The sequence below is a fragment of the Somniosus microcephalus genome, chromosome 14 (genome assembly GCF_052327205.1).
Source record: "Somniosus microcephalus isolate GS21.2 chromosome 14, FLI_Smic_1.0, whole genome shotgun sequence".
NCBI lineage: Eukaryota > Metazoa > Chordata > Chondrichthyes > Squaliformes > Somniosidae > Somniosus > Somniosus microcephalus.
Window position 1 is genome coordinate 134,916,906 of NC_141000.1, and position 22,915 is coordinate 134,939,820.

The 22,915-nt window shown below is 48.8% G+C and overlaps 1 protein-coding gene across 1 annotated transcript in view; it reads right to left on the reverse strand.

The window, feature by feature from the left end:
* hsf2bp (heat shock transcription factor 2 binding protein) overlaps nucleotides 1-22,915 on the reverse strand; it is a 182,896-nt gene that overhangs the window by 88,666 nt on the left and 71,315 nt on the right. The window contains exon 4 of the mRNA XM_086007357.1: nucleotides 601-750. Coding sequence (XP_085863483.1) covers nucleotides 601-750 — 150 coding nt within the window. The remainder of the gene's footprint in view (nucleotides 1-600; nucleotides 751-22,915) is intronic.

Sequence of the window (22,915 nt, forward strand, 5' to 3'; positions counted from 1 at the left end):
CCAGGCCCCCCCCGATCCTGACTCCCCCCCGCCCGAACCTGACCCCAACTCGCCCGCACCCCCCCTCCCGGATCCTGAATCGCTCGGCCCCCCTCAATCCCGACTCACACGGGGCCTGATCCCGACTCACCCGGTCCCCCTGGTTCTGAGCTTAAGCACCTACCTGTGGCCGCTCCACTAGCCATGGTCCAAACTTGGAGCACCTGCCTCCTCCCGCAGCATCCTCCTCATTATAATGAGACCCGAGGCACAATATCCAGGGCTTCTCCGACCTCACCATTTGTGCGCTGGGGAGTAATACTGCGCTGGGGGGGCGCCTAGAAGTGGGCACACCTGAATTTAACCCCCACTAGTTTTAGGACAGCTTGTGTTTGTCTATGGCCCCTGTAGTCAACTACTGCTCACAGCTCTCGGTTACTGATTCCTCCTCCTGGACAAATGTTTGCAATCAGATCAGCCCGAGATTTAAAAATGTGACCCAATTTAATACATGTCATTATTAAAAATAAACAAAGCTTTGAATGAGTTTGAGGTTTGCCGCCCAACCACCTGGCCTCGCATGGCCACAGAAAGCGAGTATAAAGTTCCAATACAACCTACTCCTCCAAGGATAAATTTAACAGATTCCTCGTTGCTGGAAACACCCCAAAGCAGAGTGCAGACTGCAGCACCCATTTCTGTGCAGTATTCAGCTTGTTGGAGCAGCTGCTGTCTTGCTTCATTCAATTGGAGCCTCGATGCCAATTTTTCCTTCATAAAGAAAAATATTGAAAGTAATTTCAGCAGGAAGTAATAATCCAGCGCAGCACAAAGAGGTTTTGGCTTCTCCATTTGCTACTGCTTATTTTCTACACCCACACAGGATACCGACCTTTAAACATTTATTTATAATCCCCAAGTAAAGTAAGCATGCTAGAGAGAGTGAAACTGGCTTCGGTGGTAGCGTAAAACAGGTAATAGTGAATCAGCAATGCAAAAGATAATTGTGCGGGTGTCAATGATACGCTATTGCCGGTTATGCATCAACCGCTAAAGGCCAATTTCACCCTTAGAGAATCACAAGTACATTCTTGGTAAGGGAGAACTTCAATATTTAATTTAATTGAAGTTTCAATGTACCATTTCAAATGAAGAATTCCGTTATAATCATTTTTAGTCTTTGTCTATATAAGATGTAGGTGAGGTTTTAAATGAATATTTTGCATCTGTGTTCACTATGCAGAAGGACGATGTAGGCATAGAAATCAGGCAGGGGGATTGTGATATACTTGAACAAATTAGTATTGAGAGGGAGAAGGAACTAGCGGTTTTAGTGGGCTTAAAAGTGGATAAATCCCCAGGCTCTGACGGGATGTATCCCAGGCTGCTGTGTGATGCAAGGGAGGAAATTGCAGGGGCTCTGACACAAATTTTCAGAACCTCTCTGGCCACAGGGGAGGTGCCAGAGGACTGGAGGACAGCTAACGTAGTACCATTGTTCAAGAAGGGTAGTAGGGATAAACCAGGGAATTACAGGCCAGTGAGCCTAACATCAGTGGTAGGGAAATTATTGGAAAAAATTCTGAGGGACAGAATTAGTCTCCACTTGGAGAGGCAGGGATTAATCAGGGATAGTCAGCATGGCTTTGTCAGGGGGAGATCATGTCTGACCAATTAGTAGATTGAATTTTTCGAGGGGGTGACTAGGTGTGTGGATGAGGGTAGTGCAGTTGATGCAGTCTACATGGACTTCAGTAAGGCTTTTGACAAAGTCCCACATGGGAGACTGGTCAAGAAGGTAAGAGCCCATGGGATCCAGGGCAATTTGGCACATTGGATCCAAAATTGGCTTAGTGGCAGGAGGCAGAGGGTGATGGTCGAAGGTTGTTTTTGTGACTGGAAGCCTGTGTCCAGCTGTGTACCGCAGGGATCGGTGCTGGGTCCTTTGCTGTTTGTAGTGTACATTAATGATTAAGATATGAATGTAGGAGGTATGATCAGTAAGTTCGCAGAAGACACGAAAATTGGTGGAGTGGTAAATAGCGAGGAGAGAAGCCTCAGGCTACAGGACGATATAAGCGGGTTGGTTAGATGGGCAGAACAGTGGCAAATGAAATTTAACCCTGAAAAGTGTGAGGTGATGCATTTTGGGAGGACTAACAAGGCAAGGGAATACACAATGAATGGTAGGATCCTAGGAAGGACAGAGGATCAGAGGGACCTTGGTGTGCATGTACATAGATCCCTGAAGGCAGCAGGGCAGGTAGATAAGGTGGTTAAAAAGGCATATGGGATACTTGCCTTCATTAGCCGAGGCATAGAATATAAGAGCAGGGAGGTTATGATGGAGCTGTACAAAACACTAGTTAGGCCACAGCTGGAATACTGTGTGCAGTTTTGGTCACCTCACTATAGGAGGGATGTGATTGCATTGGAGAGGGCGCAGAGGAGATTCACTAGGATGTTACCTGGGCTGGAGCGCTTCAGCTATGAAGAGAGACTGGACAGGCTGGGGTTGTTTTCCTTAGAGCAGAGAAGGCTGAGGGGGGACCTGATTGAGGTGTACAAAATTATGAGGGGCATAGATAGGGTAGACAGAAAGGAACTTTTCCCCTTAGTAGAGGGGTCAATAACCAGGGGGCATAGTTTCAAGGTAAGGGGCAGGAGGTTTAGAGGGGATTTGAGGGAAAACTTTTTCACCCAGAGGGTGGTTGGAATCTGGAACTCACTGCCTGAAAGGGTGGTAGAGGCAGGAACCCTCACAACATTCAAGAAGCATTTAGATGAGCACTTCAAATGCCATAGCATACAAGGCTACGGACCAAGTGCTGGAAAATGGGATTAGAATAGACAGGGCTTGATGGCCGGCACGGACACGATGGGCTGAAGGGCCTCATTCTGTGCTGTATAACTCTATGACTGCTGAAGTGGGCAGATGAAATTCATTGCAAAGAAGTTTGAAGTGATAAATTTTAGTAGGAAGAATGAGGAGGGGCAATTTGATATAGTAAATAAGGAGAAACTGTTTCCAGTGGTAGAAGGGTTAGTAACCAGAGGACACCAATTTAAGATAATTGGCAAAAGAACCAGAGGCGCGATGAGGTGTTTCTTTTTATGCAGCGAGTTGTTGTGATCTGGCATGCACTGCCTGAAAAAGTGGAGGAAGCAGATTCAATAGTAACTTTCAAAAATAAACTGGTAAAATACTTGAAGGGGAAAAATTTTCAGGGCTATGGGGAACGATCTGGGGAGTGGAACTAATTGGATAGGTCTGTCAAAGAGCCGGCACAGGCACAATGGCCACCTTCTGTGTTGTATCATTCTATGATTTAAAAAAAACTTAGTCAAAATGCTAAATAATTTCAGATCAGAAGCATGACCACTGTCTGAGGCTGAACCAGACAGTTCGCAAATTTGGGCCAGAATTTTCACCTTTGCGTCGGGTTGGGTGCGTGCGGGCAGCATAGCGGGTCCGAAACACGATGTTCTGAGCAGCGCACTGCTCAGAGCGACTTTCGCTTAATGAACCCAATTGAGAGTCATGCCCATTTCCTGGCCCGATTAAATGGGGTGGGTCTGATGACGTCATATAGGGCCCTGGTGAGACTATTCCTGGAGTATTGTGTACAGTTTTGGTCTCCTTACCTAAGGAAGGATATACTTGCCATAGAGGGAGTGCAACGAAGGTTCACCAGACTGATTCCAGACTGAGGACAGATTGAGTAGACTAGGCCAAAGGTAATAATCTCTGGATTGTTACCTGAGCCACGTGCAAATTGGCATAGGGACAAACAGATTAGAGGTTTAAATGCGTGGCTCAAAGAGTGGTGTGGGAGGAAGGGGTTTTGGTTCATGGGGCACTGGCACCAGTACTGGGGAAAGAGGGCGCTGTTCTGTTGGGATGGACTCTACTTAAACCGGGCTGGGACCAGTGTCCTGGCAAACCGAATAACTAGGGCAGTAGACAGGGCTTTAAACTAATGAAGGGCGGGGATGCGAGAGGATTCAGGAAAGAGTAAATTTAAAAGCAGCAATAGAAATGTCAAGGCTCTAGAGCAGAGTAGAGTTTTGGGTAAAAATAAGCAGAGTGGGTCAGGAAGGGAGAGAGAGTAACAAAGGTAATAAGGCATCAGTGACTAAGGTGACATCAGGGAAAAAGAGAAATAAGTCAAAGCTAAAGGCACTATATCTGAATACACGAAGCATTCGCAACAAAATTAGATTAATAGAAATTAACAGGTTCGATCTAATAGCCATAACAGAGACGTGGTTCCAAATTGGCCAAGGTTGGGAACTAAATATTCCAGGATACATAACTTTTAGAAGGGATAGGCAAAATGGAAAAGGAGGAGGGGAGCCCTGATAATAAAGGATGGGATAAAGACAGTAGCGAGAAAGGATCTTAGCTCCCAAAATCAGTTTGAGTGCAGCTAAGAAACAACAAGGGGCAGAAAACATTGGTAGGAGTTGTTTATAGGCCCCCAAACAGTAGTTGTAAAGTAGGGCAGAGTATAAATCAGGAAATTAGAGGCGCATGTAACAAGAGTGAATGCAGCCAGCACTGAGTGCAGTGAGCACAGAGTGAACAACTGGGAAATAACAACAGAAAATGCTGGAAAAACTCAGCAGGTCAGGCAACATCCATGGAGAGAAATTTGAGTTGATGTTTCGGGTCGAACCCTTCTTCAAAACTGGAAAGAAAAGAAAATAGGTCGAAGGCAGGGCTGCGATCGGACAAAAGAAGTGAAAGAAACAAAAGAGCTAGACGAGATGGTAATAGGCTGAGATTAGGTGTAAAGTGTACTGGCAGGGCAAGAGATAGCTGCCAGGTGTGAAAGAGAAACAAAAGAAAAGGGGGGGGGGGGGGGAAAAGAGTGGAAAAATTACAAGAAAAAATGTGTAATAGGGGCCGAGGTTATGATCTGAAATTGTTGAACTCAATATTGAGTCCGGAAGGCTGCAGAGTGCCTAATCGGAAGATGAGGTGCTGTTCCTCGAGTTTACGTTGAGCTTCCGTGGAACAATACAAGAGGCCAAAGACGGTGAGGTCCGAGTGGGAGTTTGATAAGTGTGGGAGTTTTAAGGGTTAATCTCTTTTAAAATCTAGTGTTAATTGCTAGTACCTCTTAAGTAAGATCAACTGTTTAAGTTAAAATTTAAACTTTAAATGTTTAAGTTTCTTCAGGCTTAAGCAGAGAAAAACAACTTAAGCAGAGACAAACAAGGAAGCTCTCCTACTGGAGAACTGCTGTAGTTAGTTAATTAGCTAACTAGATTAAATTGGTTCCTGAAACAGTAGCAGAGCAGTGCTGACTCATCTGAGTTACAAACAGTATAAACACAGGGGCCTGTGAGTGCAGCCAGCACAGAGTGAACAACTGGGAGTTTGGTAAGTATGGGAGTTCAGTGAAGTGGCGGAAGGAGGTGCTTGCTTTTCCTAACTTCTCCCGCAGAGCGGCGGTGGACCTGAGCGGGAGCAGACCGAGGCCTGAGAACGGGGATAAAAGTAGCAGCAGACCTGCATCAACAAGACAAAACGGCAGTGCGACGTCACAGGTAAAGCAGGTAAGTGATTGGTAGTGACTGTTGGCTAAATTTTAAATTAACATATAACATAACTAAATTTAATTCAATGAACTAAATGAGGTAAATAATTTGATTAACACTAAACTAATTAATTAAATAACTAAAATAATGGGAGAACAGGAGATGTGTTGCTGCTGCAATATGTGGGAGCTTGTAGACATTGTGGGCGACGACATCTGTGGTAAGTGTCTGTGGCTCGAGGAACTTCGGCTCCGAGTTGAAGAGCTGGAGTCCAAGCTGCAGACATTGTGAGACATCAGGGAGGGAGAAAGTTACCTGGACCTTTTGCTCCAGGAGGCAGCCACACCCCTTAGATTAAATGCTTTAGAATTGACATGTGGTCAGGGACAGGAGGGTGTGACTGCGACTGAGGCAGGTACTGGGATCCAGGAGGTAGTATTGCAGGAGCCTCAGTCCCTGCACTTGTCCAATAGATTCAAGGTTCTTGCAACCCTTGTGGACAAGTGCGGGGACTGCGGGGCGGACGAGCAAACTGACCATGGCACCATGGTACAGGAAGCCGTTCAAGTAGGGGGAGTAAAAAGGAAGGTGGTTGTAGTAGGTGACAGTATAGTTAGGGGGATAGACACTCTTCTCTGCAGCCAGGAGCGTGAGTCTCGAAGGCTATGTTGCCTACCCGGTGCCGGGGTAAAGGACATCTCCTCCGGGCTGGAGAACTTGGAGTGGGAGGGGGAGGATCTAGTTGCCGTGGTCCACGTAGGTACCAATGACATAGGTAGGACTTAGAAAAAGGTTCTGCTGAGAGAGTTTGAGCAGCTAGGGACTAAATTAAAAAGCAGAACCACAAAGGTCATAATCTCTGGTTATTACCGGAGCCACGAGCAAATTGGCATAGGGTCAATAGGATCAGGGAGATGAATGCGTGGCTCAAAGATTGGTGTTGGAGAAGTGGGTTTCTATTCGTGGGGCACTGGCACCAGTACTGGGGAAAGAGAGAGCTGTTCCGTTGGGACGGACTACACCTGAACCATGCTGGGACCAGAGTTCTAGCGAATTGAATAACTAGGGAGGTAGATAGGGCTTTAAACTAAATAAGCGGGGGCGGGGAGGGTCCCGGTGGAGAGAAATCTAGAATGCTAAAGAGAAAAGACAAGGAAGCTGTTAGATCCGTGTGTTAATGGAGACACGGAATGCAGGAGTTGATTTAACAAGTGTTTACTGAACAAAGTCTGGAGGTGAACTAACTACACAAAACGCTACACAGGCTTATATACCCGAGTGGTCACTACTGGTACTACAGTATACAGGGGCTTCAAAAACATAGTTCCTCTTAAAGGTACATACACTACAATTCCTCCCCTTTTAGATAAATAGTACATAACATTTTAAGTAATCATTAAATAACATTTTTACAAGAACAATAATATACACATTTGCTGAAGTTAATCAATTACAAATTCAGACTCTCTGGAAGCTTCCTGACTCGGTCCGGATAACGCCTTGGTGGTGTAGTAGGTTCTTTTGGCAAGGTCGATTCGGCTTCAATGCCAGTGTCAGGTTCATCTGGTTCCAGTATCACCGGATCGGAGGTAGATACTATGGGTATCTCTACTTCATCACTAGGCGTATAGAGTTGTGGTGTAGGTTGTCCTTTTTCGGATGACTCTATGATCTGGTCAGCATGGCGCCTTATTATGCTTTCTCCAATGTCCACAGTATACATCAGCGGTCCTAGTCGTGTGCAAATAGTTCCAGGCTGCCATTTCTCGGTACGGTAGTCCCGGGCCAAAACTGGTTGACCTATCTGGAAGGTTCTAGTTGGCCTTTCATTCATGCTTTGAAATTGCCGGTTCTCTACGTCCCTTCTGACGTTTGGCTTGACCAAATCCAGCCGGCATCTAAGTCTTCTATTGAAAAACATCATGGCGGGGGTTTGGTTTGTAACCACATGTGTTGCATTCCTATACGCAAACAAGAAGTTATCTACCTTATGTTGTAGATTTATGTCTTCATTACCCATGGCCTTTATGGCCTTCTTGAAGGTCTGGACAAACCTTTCAGCCAATCCATTGGTGGCGGGATGGTATGGGGCGGACGTGTAGTGCTTAACCCCATTGTTTTTTAAGAACTTCCTGAATTCTTCGGATACAAATTGCGGTCCATTATCAGAACAGATCTGTTCAGGCAGCCCATTCCTGGCAAATATGGTCCTTAATACTGTGATGGTTTTTTCCGTGGTGGTGGAGGACATCTTTATTACCTCCGGCCACTTGGAGTGTGCATCCACCGCGATTAAGAACATTGAGTCCATAAATGGACCAGCAAAGTCGATATGTACCCTTTGCCATGGAGATGAGGGCCACTCCCATGGATGTAGAGGGGCTTGTGGTGGGGCGTTTTGGACCTTCTGGCATCCTAGACAGCTCTTGGTCATTTCTTCGATGTCTCCATCGATACCTGGCCACCACACAAACGCTCTGGCTAAGTTCTTCATTTTCACTCCACCCAGATGCCCCTCGTGAAGCCCCTTTAGCAGTCTATCCTTGAGTTTGGGTGGAATCACCACTCTGGATCCGCACATCAAGGTTCCTCGGCACACTGACAGCTGTTCTCTTCTTTGCGAGAATGCTGGCAACAGTGGTTCGCCATGTGCTGGCCATCCCTTCACCGTTAAATCGTAGACTCGTGAGAGTCGGGTCATTTCGCGTTTCCTTTTCAATGGTAGAATTTGTCACCGGTAGACATTCCACTATGGTCGAGTGGAATATCTCCACTGGGTCCACTGTAGGCACCTCTTCCACCGTTGGCAACGGTAGGCGCGATAACCCGTCAGCATTCCCATGCTGTTTTGTTCCTTTGTACTCTATGTCATATTGGTGTGCCCCTAGGAAAAGGGACCACCTCTGTAGCCTTTGCACTATCATAATGGGAACGCCCTTTTTAGGGTTGAATATGGAGACGAGGGGTTGATGGTCAGTCAACAAGGTAAATTTTTGTCTGTGTAGGTAATGGTTGAATTTCTTCACCCCCCACACCAGGCTGAGTGCCTCCCTGTCGATCTGGGCATAGTTGCGCTCAGCTGAGTTCAATGAGCGTGACGCAAAAGCTATCGGCCGCTCCGAGCCATCACAGAATCTATGCGATAATACCGCTCCCACGCCGTAAGGGGATGCATCACACGCCAGTCTGATTGGCAGTGATGGGTTGTAATGAGCCAACACTTCCCTGGACGTGATCAAGCCTTTGCATTTATGGAAGGCACGTTTACAGTCTTTGCTCCATTTCCAAACTACTCCCGTTTGTAGCAGTGCGTTAAGCGGGTGCAGAACCGTCGACAAGTTTGGTAAAAATTTATGATAGTAATTTACTAATCCCAGGAACGACCTTAATTGTGAGACATTTTCAGGCGCTGGGGCCTTTACGACCGCTTCAATTTTTTCAGGTGACTTATGCAACCCTTCTTCGTTAATGATATGGCCACAATATGATATTTGTTTCTAGAAAAATTCGCACTTGGGGCGATTTGCTCGTAGGCCCCGTTCTCTCAGCCTCGTGAGCACCTGCTCCAAGTTGGCAAGGTGCTTGTTGTCATTTTCTCCTGTTACAAGGATGTCGTCTAGGTAGCATTGAGTCCCCGGAATCCCTTGCAGGACTTGCTCCATAGCTCTTTGCCAGATAGCCGGAGCTGATGCCACTTCGAAAACCAGTCGATTGTACTGGTACAGGCCTTTGTGTGTGTTTATCGTGAGATACTTTTTAGAGGCCTCCTCAACCTCCACCTGTAGATATGCCTGTGCTAAGTCAATTTTGGTGAAACATTTCCCTCCAGATAGTGAGGCGAAAATATCTTCTATCCTCGGAAGAGGATACTGTACCGTGTGAAGAACCGGGTTTACAGTCACCTTGAAGTCCCCACAGATGCGAACTTTTCTCTGTTCTTCAGATTTATCATTATTCAACGTTTTCTTCATGACCGGGACGATGGCTGTTGCCCACTCGCTCCAATCTACCTTGGATAACACGCCTGCTTTTTCCAAATTCTCCAGCTCTGCCTCGACGGCTGGATGAATTGCGTATGGCACCGGCCTTGCCTTAAAAAACTTGGGAATTGCCGCATCTTCCACTTTTATTGAGGCGGTGGTGCCTTTCAGGGTTCCTAGTTCCTGTTGAAACACTTCTTTGGCGTTAGCCAAGATGTCTTTTAATCGTCCAGGTATGACGTCATCATCGGTTTTTTTCTTACTGGTCACCGTCAGTGCCTGAATGGAGTGCCAGTCTAAACGTATCTTTCTGATCCATTCACGTCCCAACAACGGTGGACCACCATCTTGCAGAACGTATAAATACAACTTCTGTATTTCCTTGTCGTTGTATACAACAGGCACCCTTATTTTCCCTCTGGGGTATACTTTCTGCCCCGTATATGTCTTCAAGATAATGGATGTGTCTTTCAAAGGTATATGCGGAAATAGCCGCTCGTAATCCCGTCGACTCATGACGGTCAGAGCTGATCCTGTATCTAGCTCCATTTTGACTGGGGACCCCGCTATCGTGAGGGTAACCCAAATGGTCTGGTAATCTTCTTTGGCAATTACATTATGTAATTTGAGACAACTTAGTCTCTTGTTTCCGGAGTCGCTATCGCTCTTCTGGTCTTCGGAGCTACTGTCCGTCATCATTTGTACCTTTCTGTACTTTTCCTTATTGACCTTTTTACTGTCAGCGGATTTCTTTCCAGATCTGCATACACGTGCAATGTGTCCCATCTTTCCGCATTGCCTGCATGCTTTGTCCTTGAACCAGCAGTCCTTCTGGTCATGGGTGGATCTGCAGCAGTGATAACATCTCTCGAAACCCCGTGTCATTTCATGGGTGCCGAAGTCCTGTGGCTTTTGCTGTATCTCTGCAGCTCCTCTTTCTGCTGCTTCGTATGATACAGTCACACTGAAAGCCTTGTCCAGTGTCAAATCTTTCTCAGAAAGTAGTCTTTTCTGTGTTCCTTCGCTTAGGAGACCGCAGACGAATTTGTCTCGTAGAGAATCTGCCAGTCCTGCCCCGAATTGGCAGTGCTTTGACAGCTTTCTTAATTCGGTGAGGTAATCAGCGTTACTTTCATTCTTGTGCTGATTCCTCCTGAAGAATTTGAATCGTTCCGCTATCAGCAGCGGTGTTGGGTTTAAGTGCTCCTGTAAGGTATCAACAATCTCATTAAAATTCTTGTCCATTGGTTTGGCTGGAGTGATCAAGTTTTGTAACAGCCCGTATGTCCTTGCGTCCATCAGATTTAGAAGTACCGATGCCTTTTTATCATCTGCTACTTCATTCGCCTTGCAATATACCTCCACTCTTTCCACATATGTGGTCCAATCTTCTATATCACTATTGAAAGCAGTAATATTGCCAGTCTTCGGTATCTTGAAAATCTAAAATGGCGCTTCCCGCGCTTTTCTTTCTTCCCCGCCGAGTTAAGATGGTGCCTCCCGCCGCTGCTGCCAACGCTGTTCTCCGCGGTTACCGTTGCGACCTGCAGCTTTTCGCGGTATTTCTATTTTTTTTAAAAATCATTTCAATATTCTCTCCGTAATTGAAGAACCGTTCCCGTCGTGGAGCGGACCCTCTGGGACTTTCCCCTCCCTCTGCTCGGTCCGAACGCCGACCTGATTCGCAGCACCGGCCGCGCCCTGAGTGCTCCACCCTCTCTCTCTCTTTGCTTCTGCTTCCTGACTCGCTGCCCGGCCCCGTTGCACAGCCACCCGATCGAGCTCTAGCCCGCCGCAGCCCAGGAAGGATCAGTGCACTACCTGCCACCAGCCCGTTTAGCTGGGGAAACCACAGACTGGAGACCAAGCCTGGCCCTCGTTTTCGAGTTTCTTCGAGTTATTTATTTATTTTTTCTTTCTTGCTTCTGGCTTTGACCTTCGTCTGAGGAATCGATCCCCTTGAGGTGCTGCCGAATTGCAGGTAAGTTCGTTTCTAACTCGTCGCCACTGTTAGATCCGTGTGTTAATGGAGACACGGAATGCAGGAGTTGATTTAACAAGTGTTTACTGAACAAAGTCTGGAGGTGAACTAACTACACAAGACGCTACACAGGCTTATATACCCGAGTGGTCACTACTGGTACTACAGTATACAGGGGCTTCAAAAACATAGTTCCTCTTAAAGGTACATACACTACAGAAGCAGTGCAGGAAAGTGACTGGGGTAAGGATAACCAGATTGTGTCAGGAAGGGACAGAGCGTACAAACAAAGAAGTGCATTAACAAATAGGGTCCGGGTAAGAAAAAATGGTAATAAGACAAATAGGGACATAGTACAAAAAAAATGTTAAGATGTCTAAAAATGTTAAAAAGACAAATCTAAAGGCACTGTATCTGAATGAACAAAGCATTCTTAAAAAGGTAAATGAATTAACAGCACAAATAGATGTAAACAGATACAATATAATTGCGATTACAGAGACATGGCTGCAGGGTGACCAAGGCTGGGAGCTGATTATCCAAGGATATTCAATATTTAGGAAGGACAGGCAAAAAGGAAAAGGAGGTGGGGTGGCGTTGTTAGTAAAGGATGAAATCAGTGCAATAGTGAGAAAGGATATTGGCTCAGAAAATCAAGATGTAGAATCAGTCTGGGTGGAGCTAAGAAGCACCAAAGGGCAGTAAACATTGGTGGGAGTTGTCTATAGGCCTCCAAACAGTAGTGGTAATGTAGGGGATGGCATCAAACAGGAAATTAGAGATGCATGTAACAAGGGTACTATAGTAATCATGGGTGACTAATCTACATTAGGGCCTAGAAATTGGGTTTTGGCTTAGCCAGGGCTTTAGCGCCGGAAGTTAGTGCCGGCGCTAAGTCCCCTGCGCGCGCCAAAAATTCAGTGGCGCCGTGCCCAAACGGCTGCCGGCGCTACTGAAGGGTCTTTGCGGCGGTACATCGGCGCTAACTGCCGTTTCGCGCCGCAATTCCGGCGCTGCGGCACCCGATGCGGTGCGGCAGGCTGGGGACGTGCAGGCCTCCTCCTCCCGTTAAGGAGGAGCTGCCTGCACCCGGCCGCGGCCCGCGCAAATCAGCTTAAAAATGAGCCCGGCACCTCGGACAAGTGCCGGGCTTGCATCTGTTCCGGGGGGGGGGGGGGGCGGGGAGAAGTCCGGGGAGGGAGCTGCGGGCAGGCGGCCGGCGGGAAAGTGGCCGGCCGCCGCGGGGCCTTTAATGCGCCGGCGCAAACTGGAGTAAGGCACCTCTGCCAGAACGTTGCTTGCGGCTGCCACGGGCGAGGCGGCCGCAACTCAATTTCGGAGTTCGGGCGGGTTACCACGGCAACCGGGACGCTGCGCACACCGATGACGTCATCGGTGCCGGCGCAGCGCTACCGGTGCAACGCCGATTTAGGGCCCCAGGGAATTTCTAAACTGGCCATAACACTGGCGCTAGTCCCTCTAGCGCCTCAAAAGCGGCGCGAAGGCTAGTGAATTTCTAGGCCATAGACTGGCCAAACCAAATTAGCAATACTGTGCAGGATGAATTCCTGGAGTGTGTACGAGATTTTTTTTAGACCAGTACGTTGAGGAGCCAACTAGGGAACAGGCTATCCTAGATTGGGTATTGTGCAATCATAAGGGGTCAATTAATAATCTTATTGTGTGGAGTCCTTTAGGCAAGAGTGACCATAACATGGTAGAATTCTTCATTAAGATGGAAAGTGAAGAAGTCCAATCCGAAACTAAGGCCCTAAATCTAAACAAAGGAAACTACGAAGGTATGAGGAGTGAGTTGGCTGTGATAGATTGGGGAGCTTCATTAAAAGGCATGACGGTGGATAGGCAATGGCTAACATTTAAGGAACAAATGTATGAATTGCAAGTTATACATTCCTTTCTGGCGCAAAAACACAAAAGGAAAAGCAGCCCAACCATGACTAAAAAAATAAATTAAGGATAGTTTTAGATCGAAAGAGGAGTCATATAAAGTTGCCAGAAAAAGTGACAAGCCTGAGGATTGGGAGCAGTTTAGAGTTCAGCAAAAAAGGACCAAGAGATTGATTAAGAGGGGAAAGATAGAGTATGAGAGTAAACTTGCAAGGAACATAAAAGCGGATTACAAAAGCTTATCTATCTTCTATCTATCTATATATATAAAGCGGTTCTTCTGTCTGTCATTCCGTCTGTCTGTCTGTCCGGCTATACACTCTCAAGTTATAGAGCGTACCTACATGTGTGTTACATCAAAAGAAAGCTTACGATTCCAGAACGGTCGTAAGCATATTTACGTTTCGGCGAGACAAACATCGCGGTATCCAAAAAACGTTCAAAATTCCGCTCATTAGCATTGAGTGACGTCGAGGTCGACCAATCGTACGGTCGAGCGACCCGACGGTCGACCAATCGCTGCGTGGCGGGGGTGGGTTCCTGGCGCGTGCGGGCGGGCCCTCCTAGAGTCGAGTGACGGGACGATTGACCAATCCTACGCTTCGGTGACCTGACGGTCGACCAATCGGTGCGTGTGTGGGCGGGCCTTATCGTTCTGAACCGAGGTGAGTCGCCGCCATCTTGATTCCAAACTTTTCATTTCTTTTTCCCGCTTTCTGCGTCTTTAAAAAAAAAAGTTGCTTTTAAAACACAAATTGTTTTAAAAAAAAGTTAATTACTTTCTAAATCTTCTATCTAATCTCATTAATTTTCCTACCTTTCCCCGTTTTTGCAGGTAGGCCTCAAAGCCTGGGCGTCTGTTGCCAGCCATACTGGACCCTAGGCAATTGTTTTGTGGCAAGCTCCTCCCACCCCACCCTTCGGTCTCCCTATCCCGTCTCCTCGGTCCCCCCCCTCTCCTAGGTCCCCCCCGTCTCGTTGCTCCCGCGTCCACTGACTCAGGCGGGAGCACGGGGTCTCCTGGGCGGTTGCGCCCGTCTCTCTCTCTTCCCCGCTCGGCGGTCTTCAAGCCGGCTCGCTTGAAGCCAACTCGGGAGGGCGGGGCCATGTCAGTGCGTGGGGCGGCACGGAGCTCCGCGGAGCCATTGCCGGCTCGGGCGGGGGTGGGGTGGGGTTCTCGGGAGAGCGGGGCGTGGGCTCGGAAGGGGGGGGGGAAGGGTTAACCCGGCAACCGGCTCTGGAGATTGGGAGGGGAGGAGGGTTACCCCGGCAACTGGGCCCAGCCATCTTTCATCCTGGCAGCAGTTCAATGTAGCGAAACAACAGCGCCATATTTGAACCTGGCGGCACAACAATTTCCTCGTGACGCCATCTTTGATCATGGCGGAACTTCAATGTGGGCCCGAACAGCGCCATCTTTAGTCTGGGCTGCCTGGTTTCTTCCTCCTTCCCTCACTGTCTCCTTCCCTCTCTCCTTCCCCCTCCCCTCACTCCCTCCCTCCCCCCCCCTCTCCCCCTTCCCCCCCCCGTCGCTCTCTCTTCCCCCCAGTCGCTCTCCCGCTCTCTTCCAACAACAACATGCCCTCGAAAAAGCCTCAGCACCGCCGGGCACTCCAGCTAGTCTATATATATAAAACGGTATGTCTCTCAGCCTGTCTTTCTGTCCGGCTATACAATCAAAAGTTATAGAGCGTACCTACACATATGTTATATCAAAAGAAAGCTCATCATTAGGGGACTCTTGTAGGCGTATTTACTTTTTGGTTGGACAAAAATTGTTCCGACGGTATCCAAAAAACGTTCAAAATTCCGCTCATTAGCATCGAGTGACGTGAAGGTTGACCAATCATACAGTCGAGCAACCCGACGGTCGACCAATTGCTGCGTCACGGGGGCGGGTTCATTGCGTGCGCGGGCGGGCCATCCTACAGTCGACTGACAGGATGATTGACCAATCCTACACTTCAGTGACCTGACGGTTGACCAATCGGTGCGTGTGTGGGCGGGCCTAATCATTCTCAACTGAGGCGAGTGTCTGCCATCTTGATGCCTAACGATTTTTTCCCCCACTTTCTGTGTGTTTATTTTTTCCACTTTCTGTGTGTACCCCGTTAGGTTCTTTTGTGCAGCTGTCTTCTTAGCTATGGGGTGCTTAAAAACCTGAACTTTGATATTTAGGAATCTCTCTTTATTGTAGTGGATGCGCGGAGCCGCGGCCTAGCAGCGCAGGAAGCCTGGACCTCGAGTTCAGCGGATTCCCAGCGCGCCCGGAACCTGTCAAGCCTGCTGAAGGCCCTCGGCGTCTCACTTTCCCCCCCAGTCTCTCTCTCTTCCCCGCGCAGCCCGAAAGCCCGGGGGAAGAGGGAAGCGAGCAGCTGAGTGGTGGGCGGCGTCACTCTCCCGGAACCTGTCGAACCTGCTGAAGGCCCTCGGCATCTCACTTTCCCCCCCAGTCTCTCTCTCTTCCCCGCGCAGCCCGAAAGCCCGGGGGAAGAGGGAAGCGAGCAGCTGAGCGGCGGCGTCTCTCTCTCTCCCGGAACCTGTCGAACCTGCTGAAGGCCCTCGGCGTCTCTCTCTCTCTCTCCACCCCCCAGTCTCTCTCTCTCTCCCTCTCTTCCCCGCGCAGCCCGAAAGTCCGGGGGAAGAGAGCAGGTGAGCGGCAGCGTCTCTCTCTTCCCCCCCACCGCAGCGAAAGGCATTCGTCTGCCACCCGGCCAACCGGTTCCAAAGGCCCGGCGCGTTCACCATGAGCAACCCCGGGCTCGCTTCGGAGCGATGGGCACCCGGCCTCCCAATGTCAGACTGACTCCATTCTGGTACCGGAAAGGAGGGAGGGAGGGAGAGGGGGAGGGAGGGAGAGAGAGAGAGAGCGAGGAGGGGGAGGGGGTGAAGAGCGAGGAGGGGGAGGGGGTGAAGAGCGAGGAGGGGTTGAAGAGCGAGGAGGGGGAGGGGATGAAGAGCGAGGAGGGGTGAAGAAGGAGGAGGAGGGGAGAGGAGGAGGGAGTGGGGGGGAGGAGGAGGGTAGGGAGAGGGAGGAGGGGTAGGGGAAGAGGGGGAGGGGGAGAAAAAAAAAGGGGGAAAAAACACAGCAGGCCCCCCCTTCCCCTCCCACACCTTCTCTCCCCCTCCCTTCCCTACCCCCCCTTCCCTCCCTCCCACTCCCCCCTTCCCTCCCTCCCCCTCCCCCTTCCCTCCCTCCCCCTCTTTCCCCCCAGTCGCTCTCTCTCTTCCCCCCAGTCTCTCGCTCTCTCTTCCCCCCAGTCTCTCGCTCTCTCTCTTCCCCCGTCTCTCGCTCTCTCTCTTCCCCCCAGTCTCTCGCTCTCTCTCTTCCCCCCGTCTCTCGCTCTCTCTCTTCCCCCGTCTCTCGCTCTCTCTTCCCCCCGTCTCTCGCTCTCTCTTCCCCCGTCTCTCGCTCTCTCTTCCCCCGTCTCTCGCTCTCTCTTCCCCCCAGTCTCTCGCTCTCTCTTCCCCCCCCAGTCTCTCGCTCTCTCACTTCCCCCCGTCTCTCGCTCTCACTTCCCCCCGTCTCTCGCTCTCTCTTCCCCCGTCTCTCGCTCTCTCTTTCCCCCGTCTCTCGCTCTCTCTCTTCCCCCCCAGTCTCTCGCTCTCCCCCCCCGTCTCTCGCTCTCTCTCTTCCCCCCCAGTCTCTCGCTCTCTCTTCCCCCCGTCTCTCGCTCTCTCTTCCCCCGTCTCTCGCTCTCTCTTCCCCCGTCTCTCGCTCTCTCTTCCCCCCAGTCTCTCGCTCTCTCTTCCCCCCCAGTCTCTCGCTCCTCTCTTCCCCCCCAGTCTCTCGCTCTCTCTCTTCCCCCCCAGTCTCTCGCTCTCTCTCTTCCCCCCAGTCTCTCGCTCTCTCTCTTCCCCCCAGTCTCTTGCGCTCTCTCTCTTCCCCCCAGTCTCTTGCTCTCTCTCTTCCCCCCAGTCGCTCTCTCTCTTCCCCCGTCGCTCTCTCTTCCCCCGTCGCTCTCTCTTCCCCCCAGTCGCTCTCTTCCCCCCAGTCGCTATCTCTCTTCCCCCCCCAGTCGCTCTCTCTTCCCCCCAGTCGCTCTCTCTCTTCCCCCCAGTCGCTCTCTTCCCCCAGTCGCTCTCTCTCTTCCCCCCAGTCGCTCTCTCTCTTCCCCCCAGTCGCTCGCTCTCTCTTCCCCCCGTCGCTCGCTCTCCCTCTTCCCCCCAGTCGCTCGCTCTCTCTCTTCCCCCCCAGTCGCTCGCTCTCTCTCTTCCCCCCAGTCGCTCGCTCTCTCTCTTCCAACAACAACATGCCCTCAAAAAAGCCTCGGCACCGCCGGGCACCCCCAACTAGTACAAGTATGTAAAAAGAAAAAGATTAGTGAAAACAAATGTAGGTCCCTTACAGTCAGAAACAGGAGAATTTATAATGGGGAACAAGGAAATGGCAGAGCAACAAAACAAATACTTCGGTTCTGTCTTCACGGAAGGGGACACAAATAACTTCCCAGAAATGCTAGGGAACCAAGGGTCCAGTGAGAAGGAGGAATTAAAGGAAATTAGTATTAGTAAAAAAATAGAGCTGAAGAAATGAATGGGACTGAAAGCCGATAAATCCCCAGGGCCTGATAATCTGCATCCCAGAGTAATAAAAGAGGTAGCCATGGAAATAGTGGATGCATTGGTTGACATCTTCCTAAATTCTATAGATTATGGAACAGTTCCTGCAGATTGGAGGGTGGCAAATGTTACCCCACTATATAAAAAAGGAGGGAGAAAGAAAACAGGGAACTACAGATCAGTAGTAGGGAAAATGTTAGAGTCTATGATAAAGGATGGGATAACAGGACACTTAGAAAATATCAACAGGATTAGACAAAGTCAACATGGATTTATGAAAGGGAAATCGTGTTTGACAAACCTACTGGAGATTTTTGAGGATGTAACTGGTAGAATAGATAAGGGAGTACCAGTGAATGTGGTGTATTTGGATTTTTAGAAGGCCTTTGATAAAGTCCCACATAAGAGGTTAGTGTGCAAAATTAAAGCACATGGGATTGGGGGTAATATACTGGCATGGATTGAAAATTGGTTAACAGGAAACAGAGAGTAGGAATAAATGGGTCTTTTTCGGGGTGGCAGATGGTGACTAGTGGGGTACCGCATGGATCAGTGCTTGGGCCCCAGTTATTCACAATATATATATCAATGATTTGGATGAGGGAACCAAATGTAATATTTCCAAGTTTGCCGATGACACAAGACTAGGTGGGGTTGTGAGTTGTGAGGAGGATGCAGAGGCTTCAAGGTGATTTAGACAAGTTGAATGAGTGGGCAAATACATGCAGCATAACGTGGATAAATGTGAAGTTATCCATAGAGTCATAGGGCTCAATTTTCCAAGCCCTGAGGAGGCAGGTTTGGAGGCAGGAGTAGTGGGAAAATTGCAGAATCGGGGGGCAGGAACCCATCCCGCCCCCATGCCAATGTCCCAGGAGGCGGGTACCTGACCTGTGTTGGAAGCCGCCTCCCTGAGGCGGGAAGGGGATTAGTGCCAATTAACTGCCTGTTAACAGGTAGTTAACAGGCAGTTTTTTGCCTAATCCCTATTTTTAGCCCTGAAGTGTGGGCTTCCCGATGGCTTCGAACCACGCCAAGTTAGCAAGGCAGACCGTCGGTCTGCTGGGTTTGGAGGGGTCGAGATGCCCGTTGTGTAGGTGAGTGATGGGTGCATGTGTGCAGAGGTAAGTGTGTGAGGTAAGTGTAAAGTGTTTTAATAAGTTTTACTGACCTTTATTTTCTCCTGCAGGCTTCCTTCCTTCAGGTCATGGGAGTCCCTCAGCTCACCGGCACAGAAAGCAGAATGGCCGCTGAACTGTCAAAAGCTGCAGCCTCTGCTTTCTGGTCTGGAGAGCTCTCTAACTGAGTCTGTGTAGAAGGACTCAAGTTAGAAGACAGATTGTCAGTGTTTGACAGCTTCACAGAGCTGTCAAACGCTGGTTTTTCATCTGTCAAAAGCTCTTGACAGATGAAATGTCAATCGCTGACGTCACCAGTAATCAGGTGTCACTTAATTGGCCTGCTGTGTCCGCTGGGCGGGCTTAACAAGGTCAATCAAGGGAAAATAGCGTGGGTTGGCCACAAGTCGATGGAGGCAGGACTACAACCCAAAAAGTGGGAGTCCCGCCTCCAAAAGCTCCCCATTGACAAAATCGAGCCCATAGAGTTATACAGCACAGAAAGAGGCCCTTCGGCCCATCATGTCTGCGCCGGCCATCAAGCCCTATCTATTCTAATCCCATTTTCCAGAAGTTGGTCCGTAGCCTTGTATGCTATGGCATTTCAAGTGCTCATCTAAATGCTTCTTGAATGTTGTGAGGGTACCTGCCTCTACCACCATTTGAGTTCCAGATTCCAACCACCCTCTGGGTGAAAAAGTTTTTCCTCAAATTCCCTCTAAACCTCCTGCCCCTTACCTTGAAACTTTGCCCCCTGGTTATTGACCCCTCTACAAGGGGAAAAGTTCCTTTCTATCTACCCTATCTATGCCCCTCATAATTTTGTACACCTCAATCAGGTCCCCCCTCAGCCTTCTCTGCTCTAAGGAAAACAACCCCAGCCTGTCCAGTCTCTCTTCATAGCTGAAGCGCTCCAGCCCAGGTAACATCCTGGTGAATCTCCTCTGCACCCTCTCCAATGCAATCACATCCTTCCTATAATGTGGCGACCAGAACTGCACACAGTATTCCAGCTGTGGCCTAACTAGTGTTTTGTACAGCTCCATCATAACCTCCCTGCTCTTATATTCTATGCCTCGGCTAATGAAGGCAAGTATCCCATATGCCTTCTTAACCACCTTATCTACCTGTCCTGCTGCCTTCAGGGATCTATGTACATGCACATCAAGGTCCTTCTGATCCTCTGTCCTTCCTGGGATCCTACCATTCATTGTGTATTCCCTTGCCTTGTTAGTCCTCCCAAAATGCACCACCACACAATTTTCAGGGTTAAATTCCATTTGCCATTTTTCTGCCCATCTGACCAACCCATCTATATCATCCTGTAGCCTGAGGCTTCCCTCCTCGCTATTTACTACTCCACCAATTTTCGTGTCATCTGCGAACTTACTGATCATACCTCCTACATTCATATCTAAATCATTAATGTACACTACAAACAGCAAGGGACCCAGCACCGATCCTTGCGGTACACCACTGGACACAGGCTTCCAGTCACAAAAACAACCTTCGACCATCACCCTCTGCCTCCTGCCACTAAGCCAATTTTGGATCCAATGTGCCAAATTGCCCTGGATCCCATGGGCTCTTACCTTCTTGACCAGTTTCCCATGCGGGACTTTGTCAAAAGCCTTACTGAAGTCCATGTAGACTACATCAGCTGCACTACCCTCATCCACACACCTAGTCACCCCCTCAAAAAATTCAATCAAATTGGTTAGACATGATCTCCCCCTGACAAAGCCATGCTGACTATCCTTGATTAATCCTTGCCTCTCGTAGTGGAGACTAATTCTGTCCCTCAGAATTTTTTCCAATAATTTTCCTACCACTGATGTCAGGCTCCCTGGTTTATCCCTACTGCCTACTTGAATAATGGTACTACGTTAGCTGTCCTCCAGTCCTCTGGTACCTCCCCTGTGGCCAGAGAAGTTCTGAAAATTTGTGTCAGAGCCCCTGCAATCTCCTCCCTTGCCTCACACAGCAGCCTGGGATACATCTCGTCTGGGCCTGGGGATTTATCCACTTTTAAGCCAGCTAAAACCGCTAGTACCTCTTCCCTCTCAATGCTAATTTGTTCAAGTATATCACAATCACCTGCCTGATTTCTATGCCTACATCGTCCTTCTCTATAGTGAACAGAGATGCAAAATATTCATTTAAAACCTCACCTACATCTTCCGGCTCTACACACAGATTGCCACTTTGGTCCCTAATGGGCTCTACTCTTTCCCTGGTTATCCTCTTGTCATTAATATACTTATAAAACACCTTGGGATTTTCCTTTATTTTGCCTGCCAGTGTTTTTTCATGCCCCTTCTTCGCTCTCCTACTTTCTTTTTTAAGTAACCCCTTGCACTTTATATACTCCTCTAGGGCTTCCACTGCTTTTAGTCCTTTGTATCTGCCAATAGCCTCCCTTTTTTTCCTAATCCGTTCTTGTATATCCCTTAACATCCAGGGTTCCCTGGACTTGTTGGTCCCACCCTTGACCTTTACGGGAACATGTTGCCGTTGTACTCTCTCTATTTCCTTTCCGAAAGACTCCCAGTGCTCCGATGTGGATTTTCCTACAAGTAGCTGATCCCAGTCCACTTTGGCCAGATCCTGCCTTATCATATTAAAATCAGCCTTCCCCCAATTTAGAACCTTTATTTCAGGTCCATCTTTGTCCTTTTCCATGACTACCTTAAATCTCACCAAATTATGGTCACTGTCACCAAAATGTTCTACTGACACTTCTACCACTTGCCTGGCTACATTCACGAGAATTAGGTCCAGTACCGCCCCTTCTCTTGTAGGACTTTCTACATGCTGGCTCAAAAAGCTCTCCTGGATGCACTTTAAGAATTCCACACCCTCTAAGCCTTTCACACTCTGACTATCCCAGTTAACATTGGGGAAGTTGAAATCCCCTACTATTATTACCCTATTATTTCTACACTTCTCTGAGATTTGCCTACATATCTGTTCCTCTATCTCTCCCTGACTGTTTGGGGGCCTGTAGTACACTCCCAGCTGTATTGCCCCCTTTTTGTTTTTAAGTTCTACCCATATGGCCTCATTAGAGGAACCTGCTAAGATATCATCCCTCCTTACAGCAGTAATTGACTCCTTGATTAATATTGCGACACCCTCTCCTCTTTTACACCCCCCTCTGTCTCGCCTGAAGATTCTATACCCCGGAATATTGAGCTGCCAGTCCTGCCCCTCCCTCAACCATGTCTCTGTGATAGCAACAATATCATACTCCCATGTGTTCATCAACACCTTCAATTCATCTGCCTTACTCGCAAGACTCCTTGCATTAAAATAAATGCCATCCAGCCTTGCCGTACTCCCTTGTGTCGTTACGTATTTGCTCTGCCTTCCAGACTGACTTGTTTTTTCCTCTATATTTGGCTGTGCATCACCCCCTACTATAGCTCCACTCTGTATCCCATCCCCCTGCCAAGTTAGTCTAAACCGCCCCCCCCCCCCCGAACAGCACTAGCAAACCTCCCCGCAAGGATGTTGGTCCCGTTCTGGTTCAGGTGCAACCCGTCCGACTTGTACAAGTCCCACCTTCCCCAGAAGCAGACCCAGTGATCCAGGAAACTAAAACCCTCCCTCCTGCACCAACTCTTTAGCCACGCATTCATCTGCTCTATCCTCGTATTTCTATACTCACTAGCACGTGGCACCGGGAGTAATCCAGAGATTACAACCTTTGAGGTCCTGCTTTTTAATCTGCTACCTAGCTCCCTAAATTCTTGTTGCAGGACCTCATCCCTCTTTCTACCCATGTCGTTGATACCAATGTGAACCACGACCTCTGACTGTTCGCCCTCCACCTTCAG